We start from the raw sequence: 22,703 nt of genomic DNA on the forward strand, positions 1-22,703 counted from the left end.
CAAGTACAAATAAAGAAACCATCTGAATGCACAATGGGCTCACATTTTAATTGTCGAGACAAGACTAAGGAAAAATATATACAATATATAATATCTACCTATGTTGTTGGTCTTTTGTTAATCAATGTCATGACTTGCAGTGAAGTGGATTTAAGTGAGGGAGGGCTGTGCAAGGTCACCAACCTCACTCTCTCCTCCAGAGCCATCTGGGTCCAAGGACGACTGGGATGTTTTAAGGCAATTGGGGTTAAGTGACTTGCCCAGGATCATATAGCTACTAAGTGTCTGAGGTCACATTTGAACTCAAGTCCTCCTGACTCCAGGGCCAGTGTTTTATCCATGGTGCCACCTACCTGCCCCTCCTACTTCCACAGACAGAAAGTAGTTAGACAGGGGGGAGGGCATTAGTAACTGAGAGACCAGGAAGGATTTCATGCAGAAGATAGTGTTTGAGGTTTGTCTTAAAGGAAGAGAGGGAAGGAGGAAGTGCTTTTCAACACTTCAAAATAGTCTTTAGAGGCAGAGGTGTTCTGGTGTTTAACAACCTGCTCTCTGAGAAAAATATTCACATTAAGTTAAAATTTCATTATTAACATTTTTCTCCATCACTTTCTTCATTTGAGATAGTCAACAAATTGAGCCTCAGTTTGTAGCTTTGGGGGGTTTCTGAGGTGTAAAGGCTCACCAGTGAGAGATGCTGCTCCAGCAAACCCTGTTTGGTGTAGTTAATCACCTGTGTGTGCATACTGTGCCTCAAGGTTTATGAGGGTAGAAGCATAAGGGAGAGGTGAAGAGATCCACTTGGAGGCCACAGCCCAGAGAACAAACTCCAGGTCTCTGCTAGGGGGAGGGGAGGAGAGGAGAGGTATCCAGATCAAGGAAGCCGAGAATTAACAGGGACAAAGCAAGGTGGGCAGGGAGCAGTGGATGCTAACCGGAACCCTCTCCTGGACCCTGATATAGCAACAAGAGTCCCCATATGTGGATGCAAATTCTACTACTAGCTGAGTAACCTTGGACAAGTAACTTAGCTGAGATAGACCTCAGTTTCTTCAACTGTTAAAATGGTGATGAAAATACTTACCCTCCCCAAAAGGCAATATGGTGTAGTGGATAGGTGGCTGAAATTGGCATCCAGAAAAACTACAGTTGAAATCCTGTCCAAGAAACTTTGCTAGCCCCAGTGTCCTCATCTGTAAAATGGGAATTCTAGTACCTGACCTCACAGGGCTATTGCGAAGATGAGATAAGCTAATGCACGTTGAGGGCTTCATAACCCTCAAAGGGCTATACAAATGTCAGTTATTATTATCACTATTCCTCCCTCCATCTCCCTGAAAGGGGAGTGTATGTGGGGGGGGGGGAAAGGGTGAGCAGAGTCAGGGTTGGCAAAGAGCCAAACCTCAGTGAGTGCAGATTCCTTGGGTAAGGAGATAAATCGTTAGAGTGGATGGTCAGGAAATGAACTAAAAGCTTTGCTCCTCAACCACTTTTAGAGTTTGAAAATCAGCAGCCAATTAGGGAAGCATGGCTCTTAAGGAGGGCATGGTCAGGGATCAGTCAGTCAGTCAACAAACACTGAATGAATGAATGAAGAAAGCATTTATTAAGCACCTATTATCTGTCAGCCAGTCCCCAGTAGGACTGTATCAGGAAAGGCTTCATGGAGAAGGTGGCCCTTGGAGTGAATTTTGAAGAAAGTGAGGGATTGAAAGAGGGGAAGGCAAGAAAGGAAGAGCCTTCTAGACATGGGGCAAAGGTAGGGAGGTAGGAGATTGAGTATTAGATACCCAGAACAAGAAGGCCCGCTTGGATGGAAGATCAGAGTGATTAGCTGGAGTCTACTTGTGAAGAGCTTTGAACACCAGATGGAGAAGTTTGTATTTGATCCTGGAGGCAAGAGGCAGTGGCCACTGACAAACCTGGGGTCCTCCGTGTGGACCCACAGAGAGATTTGGGGAAGAGGGGTGCATCCTAACTGTCCATAAGTGAGGGGCTGCCTGGATTTTAACACAGAATCATATCCTAGATCTAGAACTGGCAGATCCCAATGAGGTCATCTAGTCCAGTCCCCTTTATTTTACAGGAATCTAAAGAGGTTAAGGGACTTGTCCAAGGTCACACAGAGAGCAGCAGCAGAAGTGGGATTCCATCTCAGGTCCCCCAATGGTTAAGTTTTATTTGTTGGTTTTTAATTTTAGCCTTAAAACAACTACTACTACTACTACAATGCTTTGCACATTGGGGTTGGGGGGGAGGTGGTTTTGATTTTGTTAGTATAGAGAACACCCTGTAAGGAAATTCCCTCCACCACTTCAGACCGGCAACAATTTAGCCTTAGAGGGTACCTGAGGCACTGAGAAATTAAATGACAGTGACATTTAATGACATTAAATGACTGTGACAGAGTCACACAGACAATATGTGTCATAGACTAGACTTCAACTTCTCCTAACTGCAAGACTGCCAGATTCTCTCTATCAACTGTGTCATGCTCCCTTCCCACCACTTCACAGATGTAATTGGTGCTTACTAAATGCTTATTGTTGAATTGGATGCTATCACTTCTCCGACTGGTGAATGTCTATCTGGAAATACCATTTCAGAAAAGGTTCATGCCATCCATGCCCACATGTCTCTCTTGACTCCCCAGACTTTTCTGTCTGACTCTCCTCATTCTTCCAGTTCCTTTTTAGGAAGAGAAGGAAACACACATTTATGAAGCACCTACTATGTGCCAGGAACTGAGCTAAGCACTTTTACCAATATCATCTCATGTGATCTTCACAACAACCCTGGAAGGTTTACATATGAGGAAAATGAGGCAAACGGAGGTTAAGTGACTTGCCTAAGGTCACGAAGCTAGTTTGAAGATGAATTTGAACTCTGGTCTTTCTGACTCCAGACTCAGTGCTTTATCTGTTGTACTACCTAGCTGCCAGTTATGTGCTCTCATCCCTCATTAGAATGAAAGCTCCCTGAAGAATTTTTCCCCCTTGATTGTATTTGGATTCCTAGGGCTTAGCACTGCACCTGGCACATGGTAAAGGCCTAATAAATGCTCTGTCTCTCTATCTACATAATTTTTCTTGTTGTTTGTCCTTCATTCCTGAAGAGTACCATGATCTCTGGATGATGTCATGACTTGAAGTGAATTGGATTCTTAAGTGAGGGAGGGCTGTGCAAGGTCACCAACCTCACTCTCTCCTCCAGAGCCATTTGGGTCCAGTGGCAAGATAGATATCAGGACAACTGGAGATGGTGCCGGATAGGTTTGAGGCAATTGGGGTTAAGTGACTTGCCCAGGGTCACACCACTAACAAGTATCTGAGGTGAGATTTGAACTCAGGTCCTCCTGATTCCAGGGCCAGTGTTCTATCCATTGTACACCTGGCTTCCCCCATATCATTGTAGACAGGTTGGAGAAATGTGACCTGGAAATGAATTGATGACAATCCAAAAGGAAGTCTCAGGTCTAGAGACTGGTCCTCAGCCCTATTCATCTCAACGTTTGTATCAATGACTTAGATAAGGACACAGTTGCTCTGCCCTTCAACTATGCAAATGACAAAAGGTTAGAAAGGAGAGCCAGCAGATTAGATGATAAATTCAAGATCCCCAAAGTCCTCAACAGGTAGAATGACAGACCTGTCTAATAAAATGGAGTTCAGCCTAGGTGGCAGAGGAGGCATCACATTTGGACCCTGACCTCTCAGTCTCTACTGGGCTTTCCAGAGTAGCAGAAATGTTCCATAGGAAGGTGAAGTCAGGAAGAACAAACCAAGCCCATGCTGAAAAAAACGATCCATGCCCAAGGAGTCATGATCTCGAAAGAACTGAGGGATGTCTTGGGGGAGGATGAACACAGAGCAAAAAAGGGAGAAAAAAACTACCCAAAGAATGGGAGGGGGAAAAAATCAAATGATATCATTATCCAAAAGAAGACAATTGAGAGAACATCAATAACTATCTGCCCATGTACATGCCAACTTTCTCATCTTTATAAAATCTTTATGAGAATGATCTACGTGCAAACTACAACAAATGGCATGCGCGATCAGTTGCAATCGGGGCTTTTAGATGGTTTCATTGTGTGTAAATGTTTTCAGGCAATGTACTTTGTAAGGGGGTTGTGTGTTTGTTGGAAAGTGTCTGTTGTGTCAAACCCAGAATGTATCAACAAATTATAAAGGAGGAAAGAAAAATTTTAGAAAGCAGAGTGGGAGGAGGAGAGAGATAGACCAACGGAGACAGTGCAGGGAGAGAATGAGGAGAGAGAGGGGAAGAGAGAGTGAGAGAGACCGAGAGAGACAAAGAGAGACAGAGACAGAGAGAATGAGCTGGTTGGCTGGTTGTTGCCGTTCCTGCTGCAAGAAGACCAAAATGACATCACTTTGGTGAGGTCAAGGTACAGTGTGTCTGACTGTAGCTGATCAGACCAAGACAAGCTCAGAATGCTCTACCACAGGTTGGGCACAAATAATCCATAGGAACATTTGGAGGGGAGATGTCTCTAAATTTGTGCAAATGTATCGAAGGTATCTTGCCTTAATCAAAAATAATTTAACATTTTTATTATTATTTATCTTGAATGATATTCTATATTATATAAATATATTTATTCATTTTGAATGAAAATATAAGATGGGAACAGGTGGGCCTCTGCAAATAATTCTCTACATTCAACCACATCCTTACAGTTGCACAACTTTCCAACATTGCAGAGGATAAAAGATCCCGCCATTTTATTGTTTGTCAATCACCAAACAACCTTTGACTCAATAGGGTAAACTGTGGCCTTGTAGGCTCCCTCATGAGGATTCTCTTGTGCACATGTTAAAATCATCCAGAATTCCTTCACGAATCTGATCACAGAAATAACCATTCAAATAATACTCCAATTATCAGTGTTGAGTAGGCAGAGAACAGAGAAACGTATGCTTGCCAAAGTCACAGAGGATGTCTTGTGCAAAGTCTCAGTAGAATGACAATTCCCTATAGAGGGTGAGGTGCTTTTGTTTGTGGAAGGCATTGTACTAATTGCACCAAACTGGAAAACATTAAAGTTTCTCTCAATGAGATCCATGATTATTGAAGAGATCTACTTAACAATGTATACGGGAAAAACTAAATGGATGAAAAATCTTTCTTTTCCAGACATATAGCTGAGTGGCTAGTTGGACTATCAGTCGACAGGTATTTATTACAGGTATTTATTGTGGGTTTACAATGTGCCAGGTACTATATGCTAAGAGCTCAGGATGTAAAGAAGGCAAAAATACAGTCCTTCCTGTAAGGAACTTTCATTCTAAAGGAAGAAACAACATGCAAATAACAGCATATACTAGATATGTACAGTGGAAATGGAAGGCAATCTCTGAGTGAGTGGGTGGTAACTAGGAAAGGCCCACTGCAGAAGGTGGGCTTTGGGCTGAGAACTGAAGGCAGCCAGAGAAGCTAGGAGGTAGAGGGAAAGCATGAGATAATTCCATGCGTGGGGGACAGCTGGTACAAAGGTACATAGCTGAGAAATGGAGTTTGTATGTGAGGAACAGTAAATAGGCCAGTATAACTGGATGTGGAATTTGAGGAGGGGTAGTAATGTGTAGGAAGAATGGAGAGATAGGGAGGGGCCAGGTTTAGATGCCAAACAGGCTTGCGTATTTGATCTTCAAGGCAATAGAAAGCCAGGGGAGTTTCTTGAGGGGAAGGTAAGGAGGGGGAAGAGGGTGACATGGTCAAATCTTCACTTTAGGCCAATGACTTTGATAGCTGTGTGGGGGATGGGTTGGAATGGGGAGAGACTTGAGGCATGAAGGCCAATTATTGCTATAGTCCAGACAGGAAGAAGTAACAAGCACTTAAATAAGGATGGTTGCTATCTATTAGTGGAGAGAAGGGGACATATACAAGAGATAATTGTGAAGGTAAAAAATGACACATTTTGGCAACAGATTGAATCTGTGGGGTGAATGAGAGTGAGGAATTGAGGATGACACTGAAATTTTTTAACCTGGCTGGTTGCCTAGGAGGATGGTGGTACCCTCAACAGTCATACAAAATTTGAGAGGAAAGACAATGAGATTTGTTTTGGACATGTTGAATTTTTAGATGCCTGGAGGACGTCTAATGTGATATGCCCAACAGGTAATTAATGATGCCGGACTGGGGCTCAGGAGAGAGATCGGCTGGATATATATATATAGATACTGTCCATTGAATTAGTACATACATTTGGGGAAAGGTACCACGGCTGGGCTACCAGGAAATGAAAAGAAGGAAGAGAGGCCCAGAGGGCCTTTGGGAAATTGTACAGAGGTTTCGAATCATCTCAAGCTACTCCCTGGTGCAAAGACCCATCTCTCTAACATAAATGTTTTCCGGTAATGCTGTAGGATACAATTCTTGGAAAGCTAAGATCCTGGAGAAACTAGTTATCAGTGATCCCATCCTCTATTGTGGAGTTGGGTTTTTTCAAACCCATAGTACAGGGCAGGGGAAGACATGGCTAAATAATGGTTTGTGTACAAGCGGACTTGGGGTTGGTGATGATGGTGGGTTTAATGTGGACGTACTAATAGAAGGAATGGTGTCCAGAACGAGAAATGAAACAGTCAATGATGTTCTGCTCTAGTCAGTGTGGGGAACACTGACAAACCGGAGCATGTCTGGAGGCAGGGCACCAGTATGGCTTTGGGGTTCAAAACTATGCCATGTGAGTGTCCATCAGTGAAACTGGTGAAGAGTTTTGCCTGGGAAAGAGAAGACTTGGGTGGGGATGGGGAACACCACAGCTATCTTTGAGCATTTGGATCACAAGCCTTGCTTTGTTTAGTCCTGGAGGAGAGAAGTAGTAGTAGAAGGAATCGACCAATTGACAAGCATTGACTACGTGCTTTCAGTGTTCTGGGTACTGTGCTAGGTGATGAAGATGCAAAGACAAAAATGAAACAATTCCTGCCTTCAAGGAGGTTCCATTCTGTTGGAGGAAACAACAACATAAGCATATGTTGTTTATCCTTTGTTTTTGAAAATGACATCATGTTTTGAGGGATGTCTTGATCATGAATTGTATTTAAGGGAGGCAGAGTTACACAAAGTCATCAGCCTCACTCTCTCTTCTAGAATGTCTAAGTCCAGCAGCAAGACAAAAGTCAAAGGTGGATCCCTGAAAGGGATCAGCAAGCCCTCACACTAGAGATGCCAGTACTCCCTGAACACCCCCTACACTCCCACAGATATCTGTGGTTATAATAGTGGTTATAGAGCTGGGCCTGAAGTCAGGAAGACCTGAATTCAAATCCAGACTTAGAAGCTTACTAGCTATGTGACCCTGGGTAAGTCACTTGACTGTGTTCCTGTTTCCTCATCTGTAAAATGAGCTGGAGAAGGAATTAGCGAACCACTCCAGTATCTTTGCCAAGAAAATCCCAAATGGGGTCCAGAAGAGTCATACACAACTGAAAACAATTATGCAACAACTGTACACATATAAGTAGATACAAAATAAATACAATGTTATTTCAGAGGAGATGGCATCAACAGCTGGGGGAAATCAGCAAAGGTGCCTCCTTTAGGAGATGGCATTTAAACTGAAATCTGAAGAGATTAGGGATTCTAAGGGGTAAATTAGAAGGGATGGCATTCCAGGCAGAGGGGACAGCTTATGCAAAGGCATGGCGATCAGATATTGAGTATTGTGTCTGAAAAGTAGCAAGTTTGGCCAGTAAAGTGCATGTATAATAAACCTAGAAAGGTAGGTTGGAGCCAGGTTGTGAAGGGCTAACAAGAGACAGATTCAACTAAATGTAAGGAAAAACATTTTAACAATTAAAGCATTTCCCTAAGAGGAATGATTTGCCTTGGAAGGCAGCAAGTCAACTGGGAATTCTCAAGGGGAAACCAGGTGACCATATAAGAAGGTTCTTATTTCGGTATAGGTTGGACTAGGTGGCCTCTGAGGTTCCAGTCCAAGTTGAACACTCTCTGAGTTAATGCCAGCCTCAGCTGGCTCAGAAAATACTATTCCAGAATGCATTGTGATATAGTATAAAGCTGGGCTTCTTAAACTTTTCCCACTCTTGATCCCTTTTGTCCAAGAAATTTTTCCTTGACCTGGGGTATATAGTTACATCAAATAGGTATGCATAACCTTTTACTGTTGCTAAACTTTTCATGACCCCCACATTAAGTTTCGCAACTCCATGTAGGGTTGCAAGTCACAGTTTAAGAAGCTTTAGTGTAAAGAACCAGGAACTGAGAGCCAGGAGTCCTGAGTTTGGATCCCAGCTCTGAACCTTCCTCTCTCCAGGTCTCAGTTTCCTCCTTTGTTCAATGAGGAGGTTGCACTAAATCATCACTAAATCACTAATACCACTTCCAGTTGTGATGTGGGGTGGGGGTGGGGCAGTGACTGTGGAATGGTAATTAGGCATTAACAGCAATGGAAAAAAGAAAGTCCCAATGAAAGATTTTTCACAAGATCCACCTGGATGGGATCCAGGATCATTAGGGGGATGATGGGAGCACTGAAAGCAGGAGACTTAGTGAGATACATGGACAACCTCTATGTCTCCAGGACCTCGTGTGAAGCCAGATCTTGCTCTGCCTCCCTTGATCCTGGGTGAAACAGCCCACAGCATAGTGGTCCAAAGGTCCACATTCCTCCAGTGCTGTGAGGTTGGCAAGGCCCTCTCCTCAAAACATCCCGGTGTGAGCTAACTCTGATGGGTATCATCCTCCCATTTCACAGATGTGGAAACTGAAGTCAACCGAGTAGTAGAGAGAATACTGGCTTGGGCAAAGGAGGACCTCAATTTCAAACCTCAGCTCTGCCACTTTCTTGTCCATGTGACCTGGGCAAACTACCCATCATTTCTCTCAGTCTCAGTTTCCTCATCTGTAAAATTAGGGGGGCTGGGCCAAGAGGCTTCCAAGGTCCCCTCCAGCTCTAGACTGATGGTCCTGTAAGCACCTCCCCCCCCAAGAAGCTTCTCTTCTGCTGCTCAGGGATTCAGGTTAAACCACAGGATTAGGTAACAATCGAATTCCCTCCAAGGGAAGAGAGGCAGCAGTTCAAAGCAACTGGTCAGGAAGAAGACAAGACAGGAAAATATTGCGCGTGCCAGGTTCTGCCTGAGCTCAGCATCTCCCTGCAGTTTATCTCCCAGTGTTAGGTCGGGTCTTGGTGACAAATCCCAGCTCTCCACAGCCCAAAATGTCTAGAAGGAGGTTTTCGTTTGCCATGGAATCAATAGTGTGAATTCTGTTCCAAAGAATTCTGCCAAGTAAAACACTCAGCTCCCTCCAGATGAGGCCACTGCTTCTATTCCCAGCCCGGAGCCTGCCCTGCTGGACTCTCCAGCAATGTGGCCACCATTTTGGGTATCCTGGGTCGGCACACCTGCCCTTGGCCATATGCTCATAGCACACGAGATGAGCCTCACAGAGAGGGGTCTTACGTGGAGAGATGGGGTGCCTACATCACTCCAACATCATCCCTGACCAAAGAATAATAGCTCTGTTTTGCCCTGTTTGGGGTGCAGCTCCGTGGTGTCCTGGTACATAGAACACTGGGCTTGGAATCAGGAACACACTCAGCTTCCTGAATTCAAATCTGTCCTAGCTGTGTGATCCTGGGGAAGTCACTTAACCCTGTTTGCCTCGCTTCCTCATGTGAAAAATGAGCTAGAGAAGGAAATAGCAAACCACTCCAGTATCTCTGCCAAGAAAACCCCAAATAGAGTCAGAGAGAGTTGGACATAACTGAACAGCAAAAACCCTTTCCACATAGAAGTCTTTTTTTTTTTTTGGTGGGGCAATGAGGGTTAAGTGACTTACCCAGGGTCACACAGCTAGTAAGTGTCAAGTGTCTGAGGCTGGATTTGAACTGAGGTCCTCCTGAATCCAGGGCCAGTGCCTTATCCACTGTGCCACCTAGCTGACCCCCACATAGACGTCTAAAAGCCTCCAAGGCAAGAATTGAATTCAGGTTCCCCCTATCTTAGAAGCTGGCTTTTTCTCCCCCCAGTACACACTGCTGTTCTCTCATTAAGGGATACTTAGGTATAAAAATACAACTGGGCCATTTATAGGCCAACTACCTCACCAGTGTAGGCTGTTGGTCACAGGGTTGAGGCATGATGGGGGAGGGGGAGTTGGAGGGTGGGATGGCTCTGTGAAATCCATTCTCACTACTGGTGAGTTCATCTTGTAGATGAGATAACCATTTGAGTGCTGATTTTATGCAGAGTGCCCTATCTGCTAGAGTATACAGGCGCTTGATTCTTAGGCCATCATAAGTATCTTAGGCTGTTAATGTCCATGTCATGGGATTTTAGACGGAAGGGTCTTTAGAGGTCATCCAGTCTAACACCACCCCCTCCCATTTTACAGATGAGGAGATTGAGACCTAAAGAGCTAAATGACTTGTCTAAAGTCATGATCTCCAAAATCTGGGACTAGAATCTGTGCTCTCCCACTTACTACCTGTGTGGCCTTGGGCAAGTCCACTCTGTCAAATGAAGAGGTTGAACTAGATGACCTCCTAGGACTTTCCAGCTCTGACTCTATGAATAGTAGGAGTTCCTGTGATGCTAGAATCCAAGTGTTCTGAGACCCAGCCCAGTTTTCTCCTGAAGGCTGTCCCTCACACTCCCTAGAGAAGGCAAATGAACATGGGAATGCTAGAGCATCTCCTCCTCACGTTCTGGTGAGGCAGCCCTTCCACTCTGGGGACCCCGAGCCATAAGAGTCATGGAAGAGTTGCTGATTCCCCAGCCTGGCTGGCAGCATCTCCCAGGGGGCAGACAAAAAGGGAGGTAGCCAACACAAATGGGCATGTGGGTTTAGGGTCCATCGAAAATGGAGGTAAGAAGAAAAACTGGCCTCCCAATCTGAAAAGCAGAGTCACCTCCTTCTCCAAGCTCTCCCTGCCCAGGCTTCTGCCACCTCTGCCACCCAATTACCCAACCGAGCTCTCTGACCCCAGCAACTGTCCTCCCCCTACCCAGGGGGAGCCCAGCTCAACCTTCAGCCAGCCCAGCCTCGTGCTCACTCCTCCTCTGCACGGACTGCACAGACGAGCCCATGAATAGAACATTAAAGGCAAAATCTTATAAAAGAAAAGCCTGCTTCCTAGTAGAACGGAGCCCAGGAAATGTCAAATGCATAGCAAGGCTTCCCGCCTGGTCCACTTCTCGCTAATGGAAGCCCCTCAGCTCCCTATCCCCTCATCATCCAATATTCCTATGAATAAATGATGGTCAGAAGACTGCCAATTTCCCCCCCAAGGGTCCCATACATCTCTCTTTCTACATAAGCATAGGTAAGGGCCCTTTCACAATGGTGCTGAGATAGAGTCAGAGACACTGGAAGAGACCAGAGACGGAGAGATCTGTTGTAATGATAATGGTAAGAGAAAGAAGCTTCCGCCCCACAATTCCAAGGAGGGAGCTGGTGTCCAAATCCCTAGGAGACTTCTGCCAAAAGTCTGCGTTGTTCCCATTTCCTCAGTTGGTCATGATACGTTCTGGTGGAGTAGGTCAAGGCTGAGTTGGCTTGTCCTATGAGCCCCCGTGCCATGAGTCTCAACAACCCACCCACCATGTGGCAATCTATGCCCCACACCCACAAGCTTTTCTTGAGACACGTGGCATGGATCACACCAATGCACCCACTCCCTGTGCCCACTCACAGCGTGTCTCACCAGCACACCCACGACAAAAACATCTCACCTCATGCCAATGGACTCCCCATGCTTGGGGGGGCTGCTTGTGCCAACATAGGGGGCAACCCTGTGTGCACTCGGGGCAGAGGTGGGCCCTGTGCCTCTGTGTTCCCCTAATCTGATAAGCCTATTGCTGGCATGCCAGGTGGGTTTCTGCCTCCATGCACACACATCATCTTGTGCCAACCCACTTGCTATGCCAGCACAGGAGACGCCACAGCTACTTTCCTGAATAAGCTTAGCAGGGGCTGTTTGCCGTTTATTATCCAAACCACTCAGAGTGATTAGACAGTAATCACAGGCTCGTCCCCAGCCAAATTTTATCTGTTATATCAGAAACATTTTAACCTAAACAAGAGACAAAGAAAATTCTTCTGTGGCAAAAAGTCCATTTCCCTTGAAATTCTTTCCTTTCCCTCTGGACATCCTGGGACATACCTTACTTTCTTTCTGTGTGACCCTGGGCAAGTCACTTAACCTCTGTTTGCCTCATTTTCCTCACATTTCTCTCCCAGGATGTGACAATCAAATGAGATAATATCTAGAAAACACTAACAGGTTCTTGGCACAAAGTGGGCTTCTTCCTTTCCCTTCCCCACTTTCTCCCCCAAAAGATAAAATTGGTCTGTCCCAATGCAATGATTTAATAAACACATATCACAGGCTTGTTAGATATATGAGGGTGGGTTTTCAGACTAAAAGACAACAGCCCTGCCTTCAAAGAGCTTAGATTTCCATGGAGAGGAAACATCATGTACAAAGATAATCCAAAAGACATGAAAGAGAAATCTAAAGTCATTATAAAGTGGAATTAAGAACTCAGGGAGAAAGCAGCTAGGTGGCACAGTGGATAAAACACCAGCCTTGGATTCAGGAGGACCTGAGTTCAAATCTGGATTCAGACACTTGACACTTACCAGCCGTTTGACCCTAGGCAAGTCACTTAACCTTCATCGCCCTGAACTAAACAAAACAAAACAAAAAAAAGAACTCAAGGAACCAGAGAAGGCCTTAGGTAGGAGGCAGTAGCAGAGCTGAACAGTGAAGACCATAAGAAAGAGGCAGGTGGAGGCACTCCAGGTATGGGGCAGTCTGCTCAGGGGCCCTCCCAATCATCCAGACATTTACTTGATAGACATACTTACATGGACTCCTGTGGGCAGCACACTGTGTTGGAGAGACATTCAAAGTTTAGACTGGACATTATCCCCTGCCCTGGTAGAGTTTACAGTCTAAAGCAAGAACTACTGGAATTCTAAAGGAAAAGCACATTTTGGCAGCAATTCTGAGGGCAGGCCCCTTCCTGGCTTCAGAAATCTGCCAGGATGGGGCACAATTGGGCTCTCCCTGAGCTGGCGGATACTTTGGGGTTTATACGGAAAGGCCAAGTAACTTTGGGGGATGGGGTGGGGGTAAAGGACCCCAGAACGAGAGCTAGAAGAGGCCTCAGAGACCATCTCAGAGAACCCTCTCATTTTACAAAGGAGCAAACCCAGGGCTAGAGAAGAAAGCTCACATGGAGAGTAAGCATCTGAGTCAGGATTTGAACCCAGGTCCTCTGACTCTGGAGAGCCACTGCCCTTCCTACTGAGCTCTGAATCCCATCTGGCCCAGGCCAGTGGTGACCCTGAGTTGTTCACCCATATAAACTACTCAGGTATGCAAGGGTAAAGGTCATTGACTCCTATCCCCAAAGCTTCCAGTGTATTAGTAGAGGCACGGAAGCCATCAAAGAAAGCCAAGAGCCTCCAAAGACAGGCCAATGAGGAATGATATGGGCGCAGAGGTTTGGGAGAGGGAAAGGAGAAAAACAGGGCTTCCTCTCTTTGTCCCTGGCACAGCCAAGTGCAAAGCCAAGCATAGGGAGGTCATTGGCCTCTGGGCAGCCAAGTGCTCATTAGCAGAAAATCCACTTTAGTCAAGGACAGGAGAGTAAACACAGGCAGGGGCACTAACACAGCCATTCTGCCCTTTGAGGCCTTGGAGAGAAGGGTTCCTGCAGGAGACGGCTGCGAGGCCTCTCTGCCTCTCCAGAACCACAACAGAGAGGGAAGGAAGGAAGGAAAGAGGAAATAAAAGAAGGATAGGAAGGGAGGGAGGGAGGAGGAAAGGAAGGAGGAAGGGAAGGGGTAGGGAGGAAAGATACAAACAATTCAGGATTCATTAACTGTCAAATGTCATCTTAACAAGACAGATTGGCAGGAGGGGAGAGGTAGACGCAGGGAGACATCACTAGCTCTCAGCAATAGAGCAGAGAACAGTTCTGCTCCTCCCACCCCATGTTGATTGCTTTATTATCCCTGATAATTCTTTCCTGGGTATCTATCTCCTTTAGAAAACAGGGAATGCCAACAGTGAGGTTCTGAGATGTTGTCATGGGACGCATGGATCTATGACTGGGCTAAAATGAGGAACAGTGACCTGGCCACGGTTGCCACGGAGGTTCCAGTTCAGAGATGCTGCCTGGAGTTCTTGCCCAATCCCCCTTCTGTGTAACCACCCCTATCAGTGGAATAGAACAGACATTTATGTTCCCAGAGGATCCCAGAGCCACCCTGCAGTCTCCCCCAAGGCTGGCTGTCCCTGGGCACTGAGCGATTGTCTGCCCATCTGCATCATCATTCTGGAAGCCCTTTGAGCAGGTGCCTCACCCTGGTAGGAGAAGCCTCAGTTCAAGCAGGCCCCTTTGTCTTTTCCCGTTCTTCTTCCCCTACTCCTCAGGGGAACCTTTGGCATAGCAGTGTGTGGCCCATGCTGCCCCCCCCTCCCCGCACCTTCTCAGCCCACGTGAGTCCCTCATTTCCCTGTAGAGCAGTTCAGCTCCTCCTTAGGAAATGGACACTCTTGGCTCCTTCACACCAAGACCTGTCCTGGCATCCCAGGAGTCTCTGATCCCTCTCTTAGCTGGGACTGCAGCATGGGTGGGCACTGAGTCTGACAACCCAAATGCTTTTCATTCCTTCCTCCTTCCTGCCTTCATCAAGGAAGCTTCCGCCCGTTCCATGGCAGGTGATTGCTGTAGCCTTGATGGGGCCCACACAAGCCTCTCCATCTTGAGCGTCAGGGCCCATCACCTGCTAATTGGGGATCAGAGCTCACCTCTGCTCATCTCCAGAGCAGGGTTCAAGAGTTCCAGGCCCTCTTCATTCCTGGCTACCTGGCCCTTCCCTATCCTTTGGCCACAGCCAGAGCTGGACAGTGAGCTCACCCCCTGAAGCCACTGATAGCATCTCTTGGCAATCCTTTGCATTTTCATTTCATTTTATTTCTTTGTCTGATTTTGCTCTCTCTCTCTCTGGCTGGGCTTCCAGTGCTCCATGAAATCTGATCTGGGCTAGCACCTAAAATCTGAGACCGAGACTTCTACTCAGTCATGGGGACGTTGTGCCAGAGGGCCTGCCCCCCATGCAGGCAGGGCCTTGTGCCCCAAGCATCCCCAAGATTTGGGGCATCAGAGCCCAGGGTTCCCTCTCAGTGAGGGTAGACCACAGGCCCTTGGCATTGGCTAGTGTTCTTTGTGACTTGCCATGCCTCAGTCGGCCCCGTTGGCCAGTCCTTGTTGTGAGCTTGGCAAGGTTGGCTCTTGGATAAGGACAACCTTGTGGCACCACTGGGCCGATCCCCAAAGCCTTTCCAAGCCTGCCAGACCTTGGACATCACCATCGAACATCTCCTTCAAAAAGCCAGAATGCTACTTTAGGCCTTGGAAGAGAACTCTAAAGGAAGACCCTATGGAGAGATCCCAAAAATCCAGCCCCTGGGAAATGGCCCTGGGCAAGCAGAAGCAGAAGAGGCAGCATGGTGTGGTGGTGACTGCTGGGCCTGGAGCCAGGGAGACTTGGGTGAGGCAGCTGAGTGGGGCAACGGCTAGAGAGACTGAGCTTGGAGGAAGGAAGACCTGAGTTTGAATCCTCCTTTAGACACATTGGCCAACTCACTTACCCTTCCTAAGCCTCAGTTTCCTCCACTATAAAATGGAGACAATAAAAGTGCCTACCTTCCAGGGTTGTTGTTAGAACCAAATGAGGTAATATTTGTGAAGTGCTTGGCAAGCCTTCAAATGCTAGCTACCGTTATTATTCAAATACCTCCTTTTACAGTGTGTAAACAGTGTGTGAAACAGTGGACAAGTCACTTCACATCTCTGAGCCTCAGTTTCTATCTTTATAAAAAAAAAAGGCGGGAGGGGCAGCTAGGTGGCGCAGTGGATAGAGCACCGGCCCTGGAGTCAGGAATGCCTGAGCTCAAATCCGGCCTCAGACACTTAACACTTACTAGCTGTGTGACCCTGGGCAAGTCACTTAACCCCAATTGCCTCACTAAAAAAAAAAAAAAAAAGGTGGGGCTGTACTAGATGGCCTCTGAGGTCCCTTCCAAATCTAGAGCATTGATCTTAGGTCATCTCAGCTCCCTGGGCCTCAGTTTCCTCCTCTGTAAAATGAGGGGGTGGGCTAGACCTCTCCAAGGTCCTTTCCAATTCTAAAGGATATAGACATGCTGGGTATCCCTATGGATGTGTATGTATACACTAGCACACACTAGCACACACTAGCACACACTAGCACACACACACACACACACACACACACACACACACACCCCACAAGGGGAATGCTCCCCTGAAAGCCTTCATAGCTATATTTTCTTTTATTCAGGCCACTGGAGAGAACATCCACACAACCCATGCTTGCCCTTACCCAGAGCCCTTTCTTCCTTCCCTCTCTGGCAGGATTGTCAGCTCCCTCTCTCTAATCCCTCCTCTCTGTTTTCCTTATGGAACACAGCCCTGCTGGGATCCCAGAATGACCCAGAGCACAGCCTCTCAGGCTGAGGGCTGAAGGAAGCCTCTGCTAGGAGCTACCCAGACCCCATTACCAAAGGATTCCTAGGCTGGGGGAAGGGATTGAATGAAGCCCTTCCCTTCCAACTGAGATCGGGCTGAAAATCTTCAGGTGCTCAGTCCCTGCCAGGAAGCTAGCTGATTCCCTGGAGAATCTTCATCTCTCTCCCCTCAGAGGAGTGTAAGGCTCTCTAGCTACAGTCTTATGAGCCTGCAGCAAACAAAAAAGCCCTTTTGAGCCTCATGGAAGATCCCTTCCCAACCTCTTCCCTTCTCTCTCTTGGTTCAGTTTTTTTCATTTTTAAGGGTACCCAGTCATGGTCAACCCAAAGAGAGGCCAGGCTGGCTCCCAGAATAAATAGGTGCTTAATTAATGCTTGATTGATGGTGCAAGCTTCCCTCTTGGCCTGCCCAGAGAAACCTGGGAGGTGCGGGCCCCACCAACTGTCCCAAGGCTCACTGGCTCCTTCATCCCCCAAGGATGGAAGTCCATTTGTGCCGCCATGCCAGACCATCTGGCTGTGGAAACCAAGGCATCTTGCAGGATGGCAGGCCTTAATCTAGCTGCTCACTGAATTATTCAGAGATGGCATTAACTTATAAATGAGCGTGTTTGACTGATTTTGTGGTTGGTGGACAGATAAATCCTAATGAAAGACAGCTACAAGATTTTAAATTATTAATTAGGCTACCACTTAACAAAGCCTATTTGGCACTCTATTTCCTTGCTTAACAAGACAAAAAACTTTAGGGAAAGGCTCTAAGCGAGCCTAGAGGCCGGTGATTTGCATTCTGGTTTTTGGAGCTCTGAAAATGAAATCCATAGGTCCCCACTTTAAACAGGCTCCCTTTGGTGGCACAAAACCCTGTAGCATCTCATCCTTCCTTCCTGAAAGTTGCTGGGTGACTTCCCCTGTCTCCGCCTTTCCCTTCTTCTCATCTTTGACCAGAGCACTGCTGTTTATATTGCCAGCACTGCTAGGCTAAGCCAAGGGATGGAAACCAGGGCAGCTGCGGCTGTGTGCAACCCCAGCATCGTCAGCAGCTCTAACCCGCCTGGGATGCTGAGCTACTTCTGTCTTCTGACAGTAGGGGCTAGTCCAGCCTAGGCAATGGGGGTGGGGGAATCTAGCTTTCCCCCTGATTGGAAATGCTAAGTCCCTGGCACCACAGGCTAGTTTGGACTATTAAACTGAGCTTGAATGACAGAGGAGATCAAAGAGATAGGACTGCCAGCCCAAAGTTCCCCCTGGCAGCAGCCACCATCCCCAAATAACCAATGGAGTACATGTCCTTCCACTTTCCTTAAGGTTTAAAACAGGCCATTACCCAGTCAGAACAAGCTTCCTCAGTGGGTCCCCTTCTGTTATGGGAAGGGAATCTGGATTCTCCATTGGGTTTCAGGGCTGACTACACTGCCCTCCCTGTCCCCAACGATCCCTGAGCCCTTCTCCGGCACATTCGGCAAGTCCTGGCCTTGGATAGGCTGATAATAATGGCCTCTCCCATTGGTAGAGTGCTTTGTGGTTACAAGGAGAGGCAGTGTGGTGTAATGAATAGGTATGTGCTGCACTCAGAAACATCTAGGCTGGAATCCTGCTCTGATACTTACTAATTGGCTGACCATGGGCAAAACACTTGATCTCTCTGGGCCTAGGACAACATTCTTTTTTGTTAAAACCTTTTGTTAGAAACCCAACATCTTAGCTATCTAGTTTTAAATCCACTGATTTCAATACCTAAAGGATCAGGCCTCTTACCAACACTAAGTTGCTATAGCAAATTAATAGCTGCTGGCCTTGAGGTCATGAAGACTTAGGTCGGTCCTGCTTTTGACACGTACTGGCTAGATGTCCTTGGGCAAGTCATTTCCAACTTTCAGTGTGCCCCAAGCAACTAAGTCTCTAAGAGTTACATTTGGCATCCTTATAGGGAGTTTCCCTATTGGAGTCCTCCACACACAGATAAAATCCTCCCTTTATTTTAACCCTCAGCTCTGGGTTTCCATAGTTTCTAGGGGGTTGGGGTGGGGGGAGCTAGGATCCACCCAGATGGATTCTGCAGAAGGGCCAAGGTCTCCAGTTAGAAGATGGAGAGAGGCAGCTAGGTGGTGAAGTGGAAAGCACAGGCCCTGGATTCAGGAGGACCTGAGTTCAAATCTGACCTCAGACACTTGACACTTACTAGCTATGTGACCCTGAGCAAGTCACTTAGCCCTCATTGCCCTGCAAAAAATTAAATTCAATCAAATTTTTTTTTTTTTAGTGAGGCAATTGGGGTCAAGTGACTTGCCCAGGGTCACACAGCTAGTAAGTGTTAAGTGTCTGAGGCCGGATTTGAACCCAGGTCCTCCTGAATCCAGGGCCGGTGCTCTATCCACTGCGCCACCTAGCTGCCCCTCAATTAAATTTTAAAAAGAAAGGAGAGAGAAATGTTGGCAAAAATAATACCTTCCCAGACAATATCCTTCCTGTGACATCAAGGGCTGCCACCCAATTCGTGGCCTTCTCCTCTCTTTTCAGTGAATTAACCACTGAAGGCCTGGGTTCAAGCCCCAAATTCCATGACCGTGGTCAAATGACTTGTCTTCTCTGAGACTCAGTTTCCTCATTTGTAGAATGGGATATTCCCACTGAGCCTACCTACCTTCCACATTTGTTAAAAAAGTGCCATTGGGGGTAGCTAGGTGGCGCAGTGGATAAAGCACTGGCCCTGGATTCAGGAGGACCTGAATTCAAATCCGGTTTCAGACACTTGACACTAGCTGTGTGACCCTGGGCAAGTCACTTAACCCCCATTGCCCTGCAAAAAAAAAAGTGCCATTTTAGGGGCAGCTAGGTAGTGCAGTGGATACACTTACTAGGTGTGTGATCCTGGGCAAGTTACTTAACCCTCAAGAAAAAAAGAAAAAAAAGAAAGTGCCATTTGTAACCCTTGAAGTGACATACGACACACATTTACTAATACTAATAGTAGTCATCATCTCATTATTGATATTCCCTTGGGTGACCACAGGCACCAATGGACCATACTCCAAATCAAGCTATGCAGAGAAGGAAAATAGGCAGTCCCAAGCACACATGATTGCCCAACCTTTAGCAACCTGCTCTTGAGAGGTGTAGGTGTGTCCCTCCCCAAGGAGAAGCTCCCAGAAGGGACTGGTTCCCAGGCAGGAGCCAGGCTTCTGTCTTGCCTGGAGAGGAGAGGTAAGAGAAAAATGCAATACAAGGCAGTACATGATTTATCTTTATGCACCTAAGCCATATAAATATAGCATGTGGGCTGCTTTCAATGGTTCATTTTTAACTGTGAGCTGTCAAAAGACCCATAACTGAAAAGGAAGTGATATCTGTCAGTTCATCTCTACTATCGCTACCACCAGAAACCTACAGACCTAGACATGGAAGTCTCTGGGAAGGGGAACCAAAAGGATCTCTTTTATCCTGCTTGCTGTAGGGTCTTGGGTCTCTCATTCTGCATAGTCTGTTACCAAGAACGTCTGAAATCAAAGGACCTGGGACCAAGGTTCTGCTTCTACCCCTTGCTAGCAGTGTGACCATAGAAGAGTCACTCAGCCTCTCCGGGCCTCAGTTTCCTCATCTGCAAAATGGGGACAGTAAGATTTGCACTCCAAACCTCACAGGACTGGAGAGAAATTACAAAGTAAACCTCAGAGGGCTTCATAAATTCCAGTCGTGGTTATCCTGTATCAAAAGACATTCTGTTTCAACACCTGATTCACGACAAGCAGTCCTGATAGAATGTGTTTATTTCCCTGGTCCTGGGGAGGACAGAAGGGAACTATGGGCCAAGGGGACAGATCCTGGCCCAGGGAGTTGAGTCTATTCAAACCACGACACTTAACCAGTGTCTCCTGGACTTTTAATCACTGACCCACGTGGAGGACAATAGCAGGGATCTAGAAAAAGTAACAGAGAAGTTTGCCTCCTATTCTGGAGAACCAAGACAATTTCATCGAACCCCCTAGTGGCCCAGAGACAGGCAAAGACCGTATCACCAAAAAGAGCCTTGAGTTCCTCAAACTGGCCTTGATCTTTCCCCGCCCCCCACATGCTCCCGGTACCTCTTTAATAGGATCAGCCTTTCTCTCTCTGTCTTCCCCACCTCCCTCCCCCCAAATAAAAAGAACCTGCTCCTATCCCCGCATCCCAGGGCCTCTCTCCCCAACCAGAGTTCTCCTTCCTGATCCTGCTGTGAGGTCACAATCCTATGCTTACGACATCACAGTCTGTTGCCATGGAAACAAGGGCGGATTAAGGCAGGATCCTGCGAGCTCAGGGATCAGGCCCCTCTCTCGCTACCTGAGCCTCCCCACTCAGCCTTTGTCCCAGAGGACCTGGGATGGATCTGGCGGGCGCCTGGGCCTGCCGGCTTGATGGAGGGGGTGGGGGAGCGGGGTGCAGGGATGATGCTGAGAACAGGGAGGCCGGGGATGGCTTTGGGGTGATCCCAGCAGAGCTCATCCTCACCCCTAGACCCGGGCAGGGGCGGCCCGGAACACTACCCCATGCGGCGGGTGGCCGGTCCCCCGATCGGGAAGCACCGTCTCTCTTCCCCAGGGCCCGGGGGACAGCGCCCAGCTCCCGCGTGACGGCCGCCCAGGAGCGCCAGAGCCACGTGGGGGCGCGGTGGGACTTCCCCAGAAGCGGCGCCAAGTTTGCCGCGCCTCTCCCGGCTCCTAAACCGGGCTGCAGGGGAGCCAGCCGGAGAGGCGGTCCGGGGCTCCGGCCGCCTCCTGCAGGCGTGAGACCTGCGGGTCAGCTCCCAGCCGCCTTCCCCGGCCAGCTCCCGCCCATCTTCCCTGAGCCGCTCCCGTTCCATGAATCGCCACACCCCAGCCCTTCTCTGGCCTCGAGTCGGGGCACACACCCTCAGCTCGGTCCTGTCGGGGCCGGCCCCCCGCTCGGGGCTGCAGCAAAGTTTGAGGGGCGGGAGGGACAGCGCAGCCACTACCCCCTCACCCCCTAGCTCGGGCCCGACTCTGCTTGCTTTCCCCGGGGAATAAAGTAGGACGGGGATGGGGAGAGGAAACCAAAGACCGGGCAAACGACGGAGGGCAGAGGCAGGGGCAGGGGCGGGTGGGCCGGGCAGAATCCCGAGAGACCTTCAGAGGCTCAGCACCTGAGCAGGGTCCGAGCACAGCCGCCTGGGGTAAGCGGCTGCAGCTCCCGGTGCGAAAAGACCGGGTCTACAAGGGCAGAACTTTGAGGGAAGGAAAAGCTCTTCGGCGGCTACCCCAGCGACTGGTTGCTGCCCCGTTTCGGGCAGCTGGTCCTCAGGAACCCCCAGACCCCGCTCGGAGGAGCAGCCTCCCTGGGCACCACCAGTCTCCCTGGGCACGAGTCTCCCTGGGCACCAGCCCTGGAGCTATCTCCCTGCAAGTTCCAGGGGTAGCCAGAGCCAGCGCCTCCCACATCCAGCACTAACTCGACCTCCCCGCGGACCCCTCGCTGCCCCTTGCCTGCGTCCGCCCGCAGCAAGCCCATTTCAGCGCGGTGGCGCCGGCGGCGGCGAAGGTGCCCAAGTTCCCCTGCGGCTCCAACTCACCTTTCGCGAGCATCTTGGCCGCGGGGCCGCCGCTCTGTCAGAGGCCGGAGATGGGGCGGTCCCACGCGGGGTCCAGCTTCAAATCCCGGGGTGTGAGCTGCAGCTAATCCGAGGGCGCGGAGCTGGGGGCGCCCCGGCGACCTGCTCCTGCCCAGCGCCCCGGCTCCGCAGGGGCATCCTGAGTTCCAGCCCCGCGCCGCCGCCGCCGCTTCTGCTGCCGAGGGGAGAGCCGCCCGGCGGCCAAGTGCTGCGGCAGCACGCCACTGCCCTGCCCTGCCCTGCCCTGCCCCGGCCCAGAGGAGGGGCGGCCGCTCGCGCTCGGCCCGGGCGAGTCCGCTGGAGGTGCCTCTGGCCGGGCTGGGAGCTGCTCGTGTCCACGAACCGGCGGCGGCGGCGACGACGGCGTTCTCCCGCTCGCTCCCAAGCTCGCTCGCTCGCTCGCTTCTCCCGTGCCTCTGCCGGCTGGAGCACTTTGGTGGCGGTTTTGAGGGGAGAAGCCGCCCCCCTGGCCGGTGGGCCACGGCCCCCTCCCTCCCCGCCCCCTCGAGCTGCTGCTGCAAATGGGCG

At 48.8% G+C, this 22,703-nt stretch overlaps 1 protein-coding gene across 1 annotated transcript in view; it reads right to left on the reverse strand.

Annotated features, from left to right (window-relative positions):
• Positions 1-22,285, reverse strand: part of RTN4RL1 (reticulon 4 receptor like 1) — a 134,072-nt gene extending 111,787 nt beyond the window's left edge. Inside the window, exon 1 of the mRNA XM_043963005.1 lies at positions 22,137-22,285. Within this exon, the coding sequence (XP_043818940.1) occupies positions 22,137-22,149 (13 nt within the window). The 5' untranslated portion in view covers positions 22,150-22,285. The remainder of the gene's footprint in view (positions 1-22,136) is intronic.
• Between the last annotated feature and the right edge of the window lie 418 nt (positions 22,286-22,703).

This window comes from Dromiciops gliroides, chromosome 4 (assembly GCF_019393635.1).
Source record: "Dromiciops gliroides isolate mDroGli1 chromosome 4, mDroGli1.pri, whole genome shotgun sequence".
Taxonomy (NCBI): domain Eukaryota; kingdom Metazoa; phylum Chordata; class Mammalia; order Microbiotheria; family Microbiotheriidae; genus Dromiciops; species Dromiciops gliroides.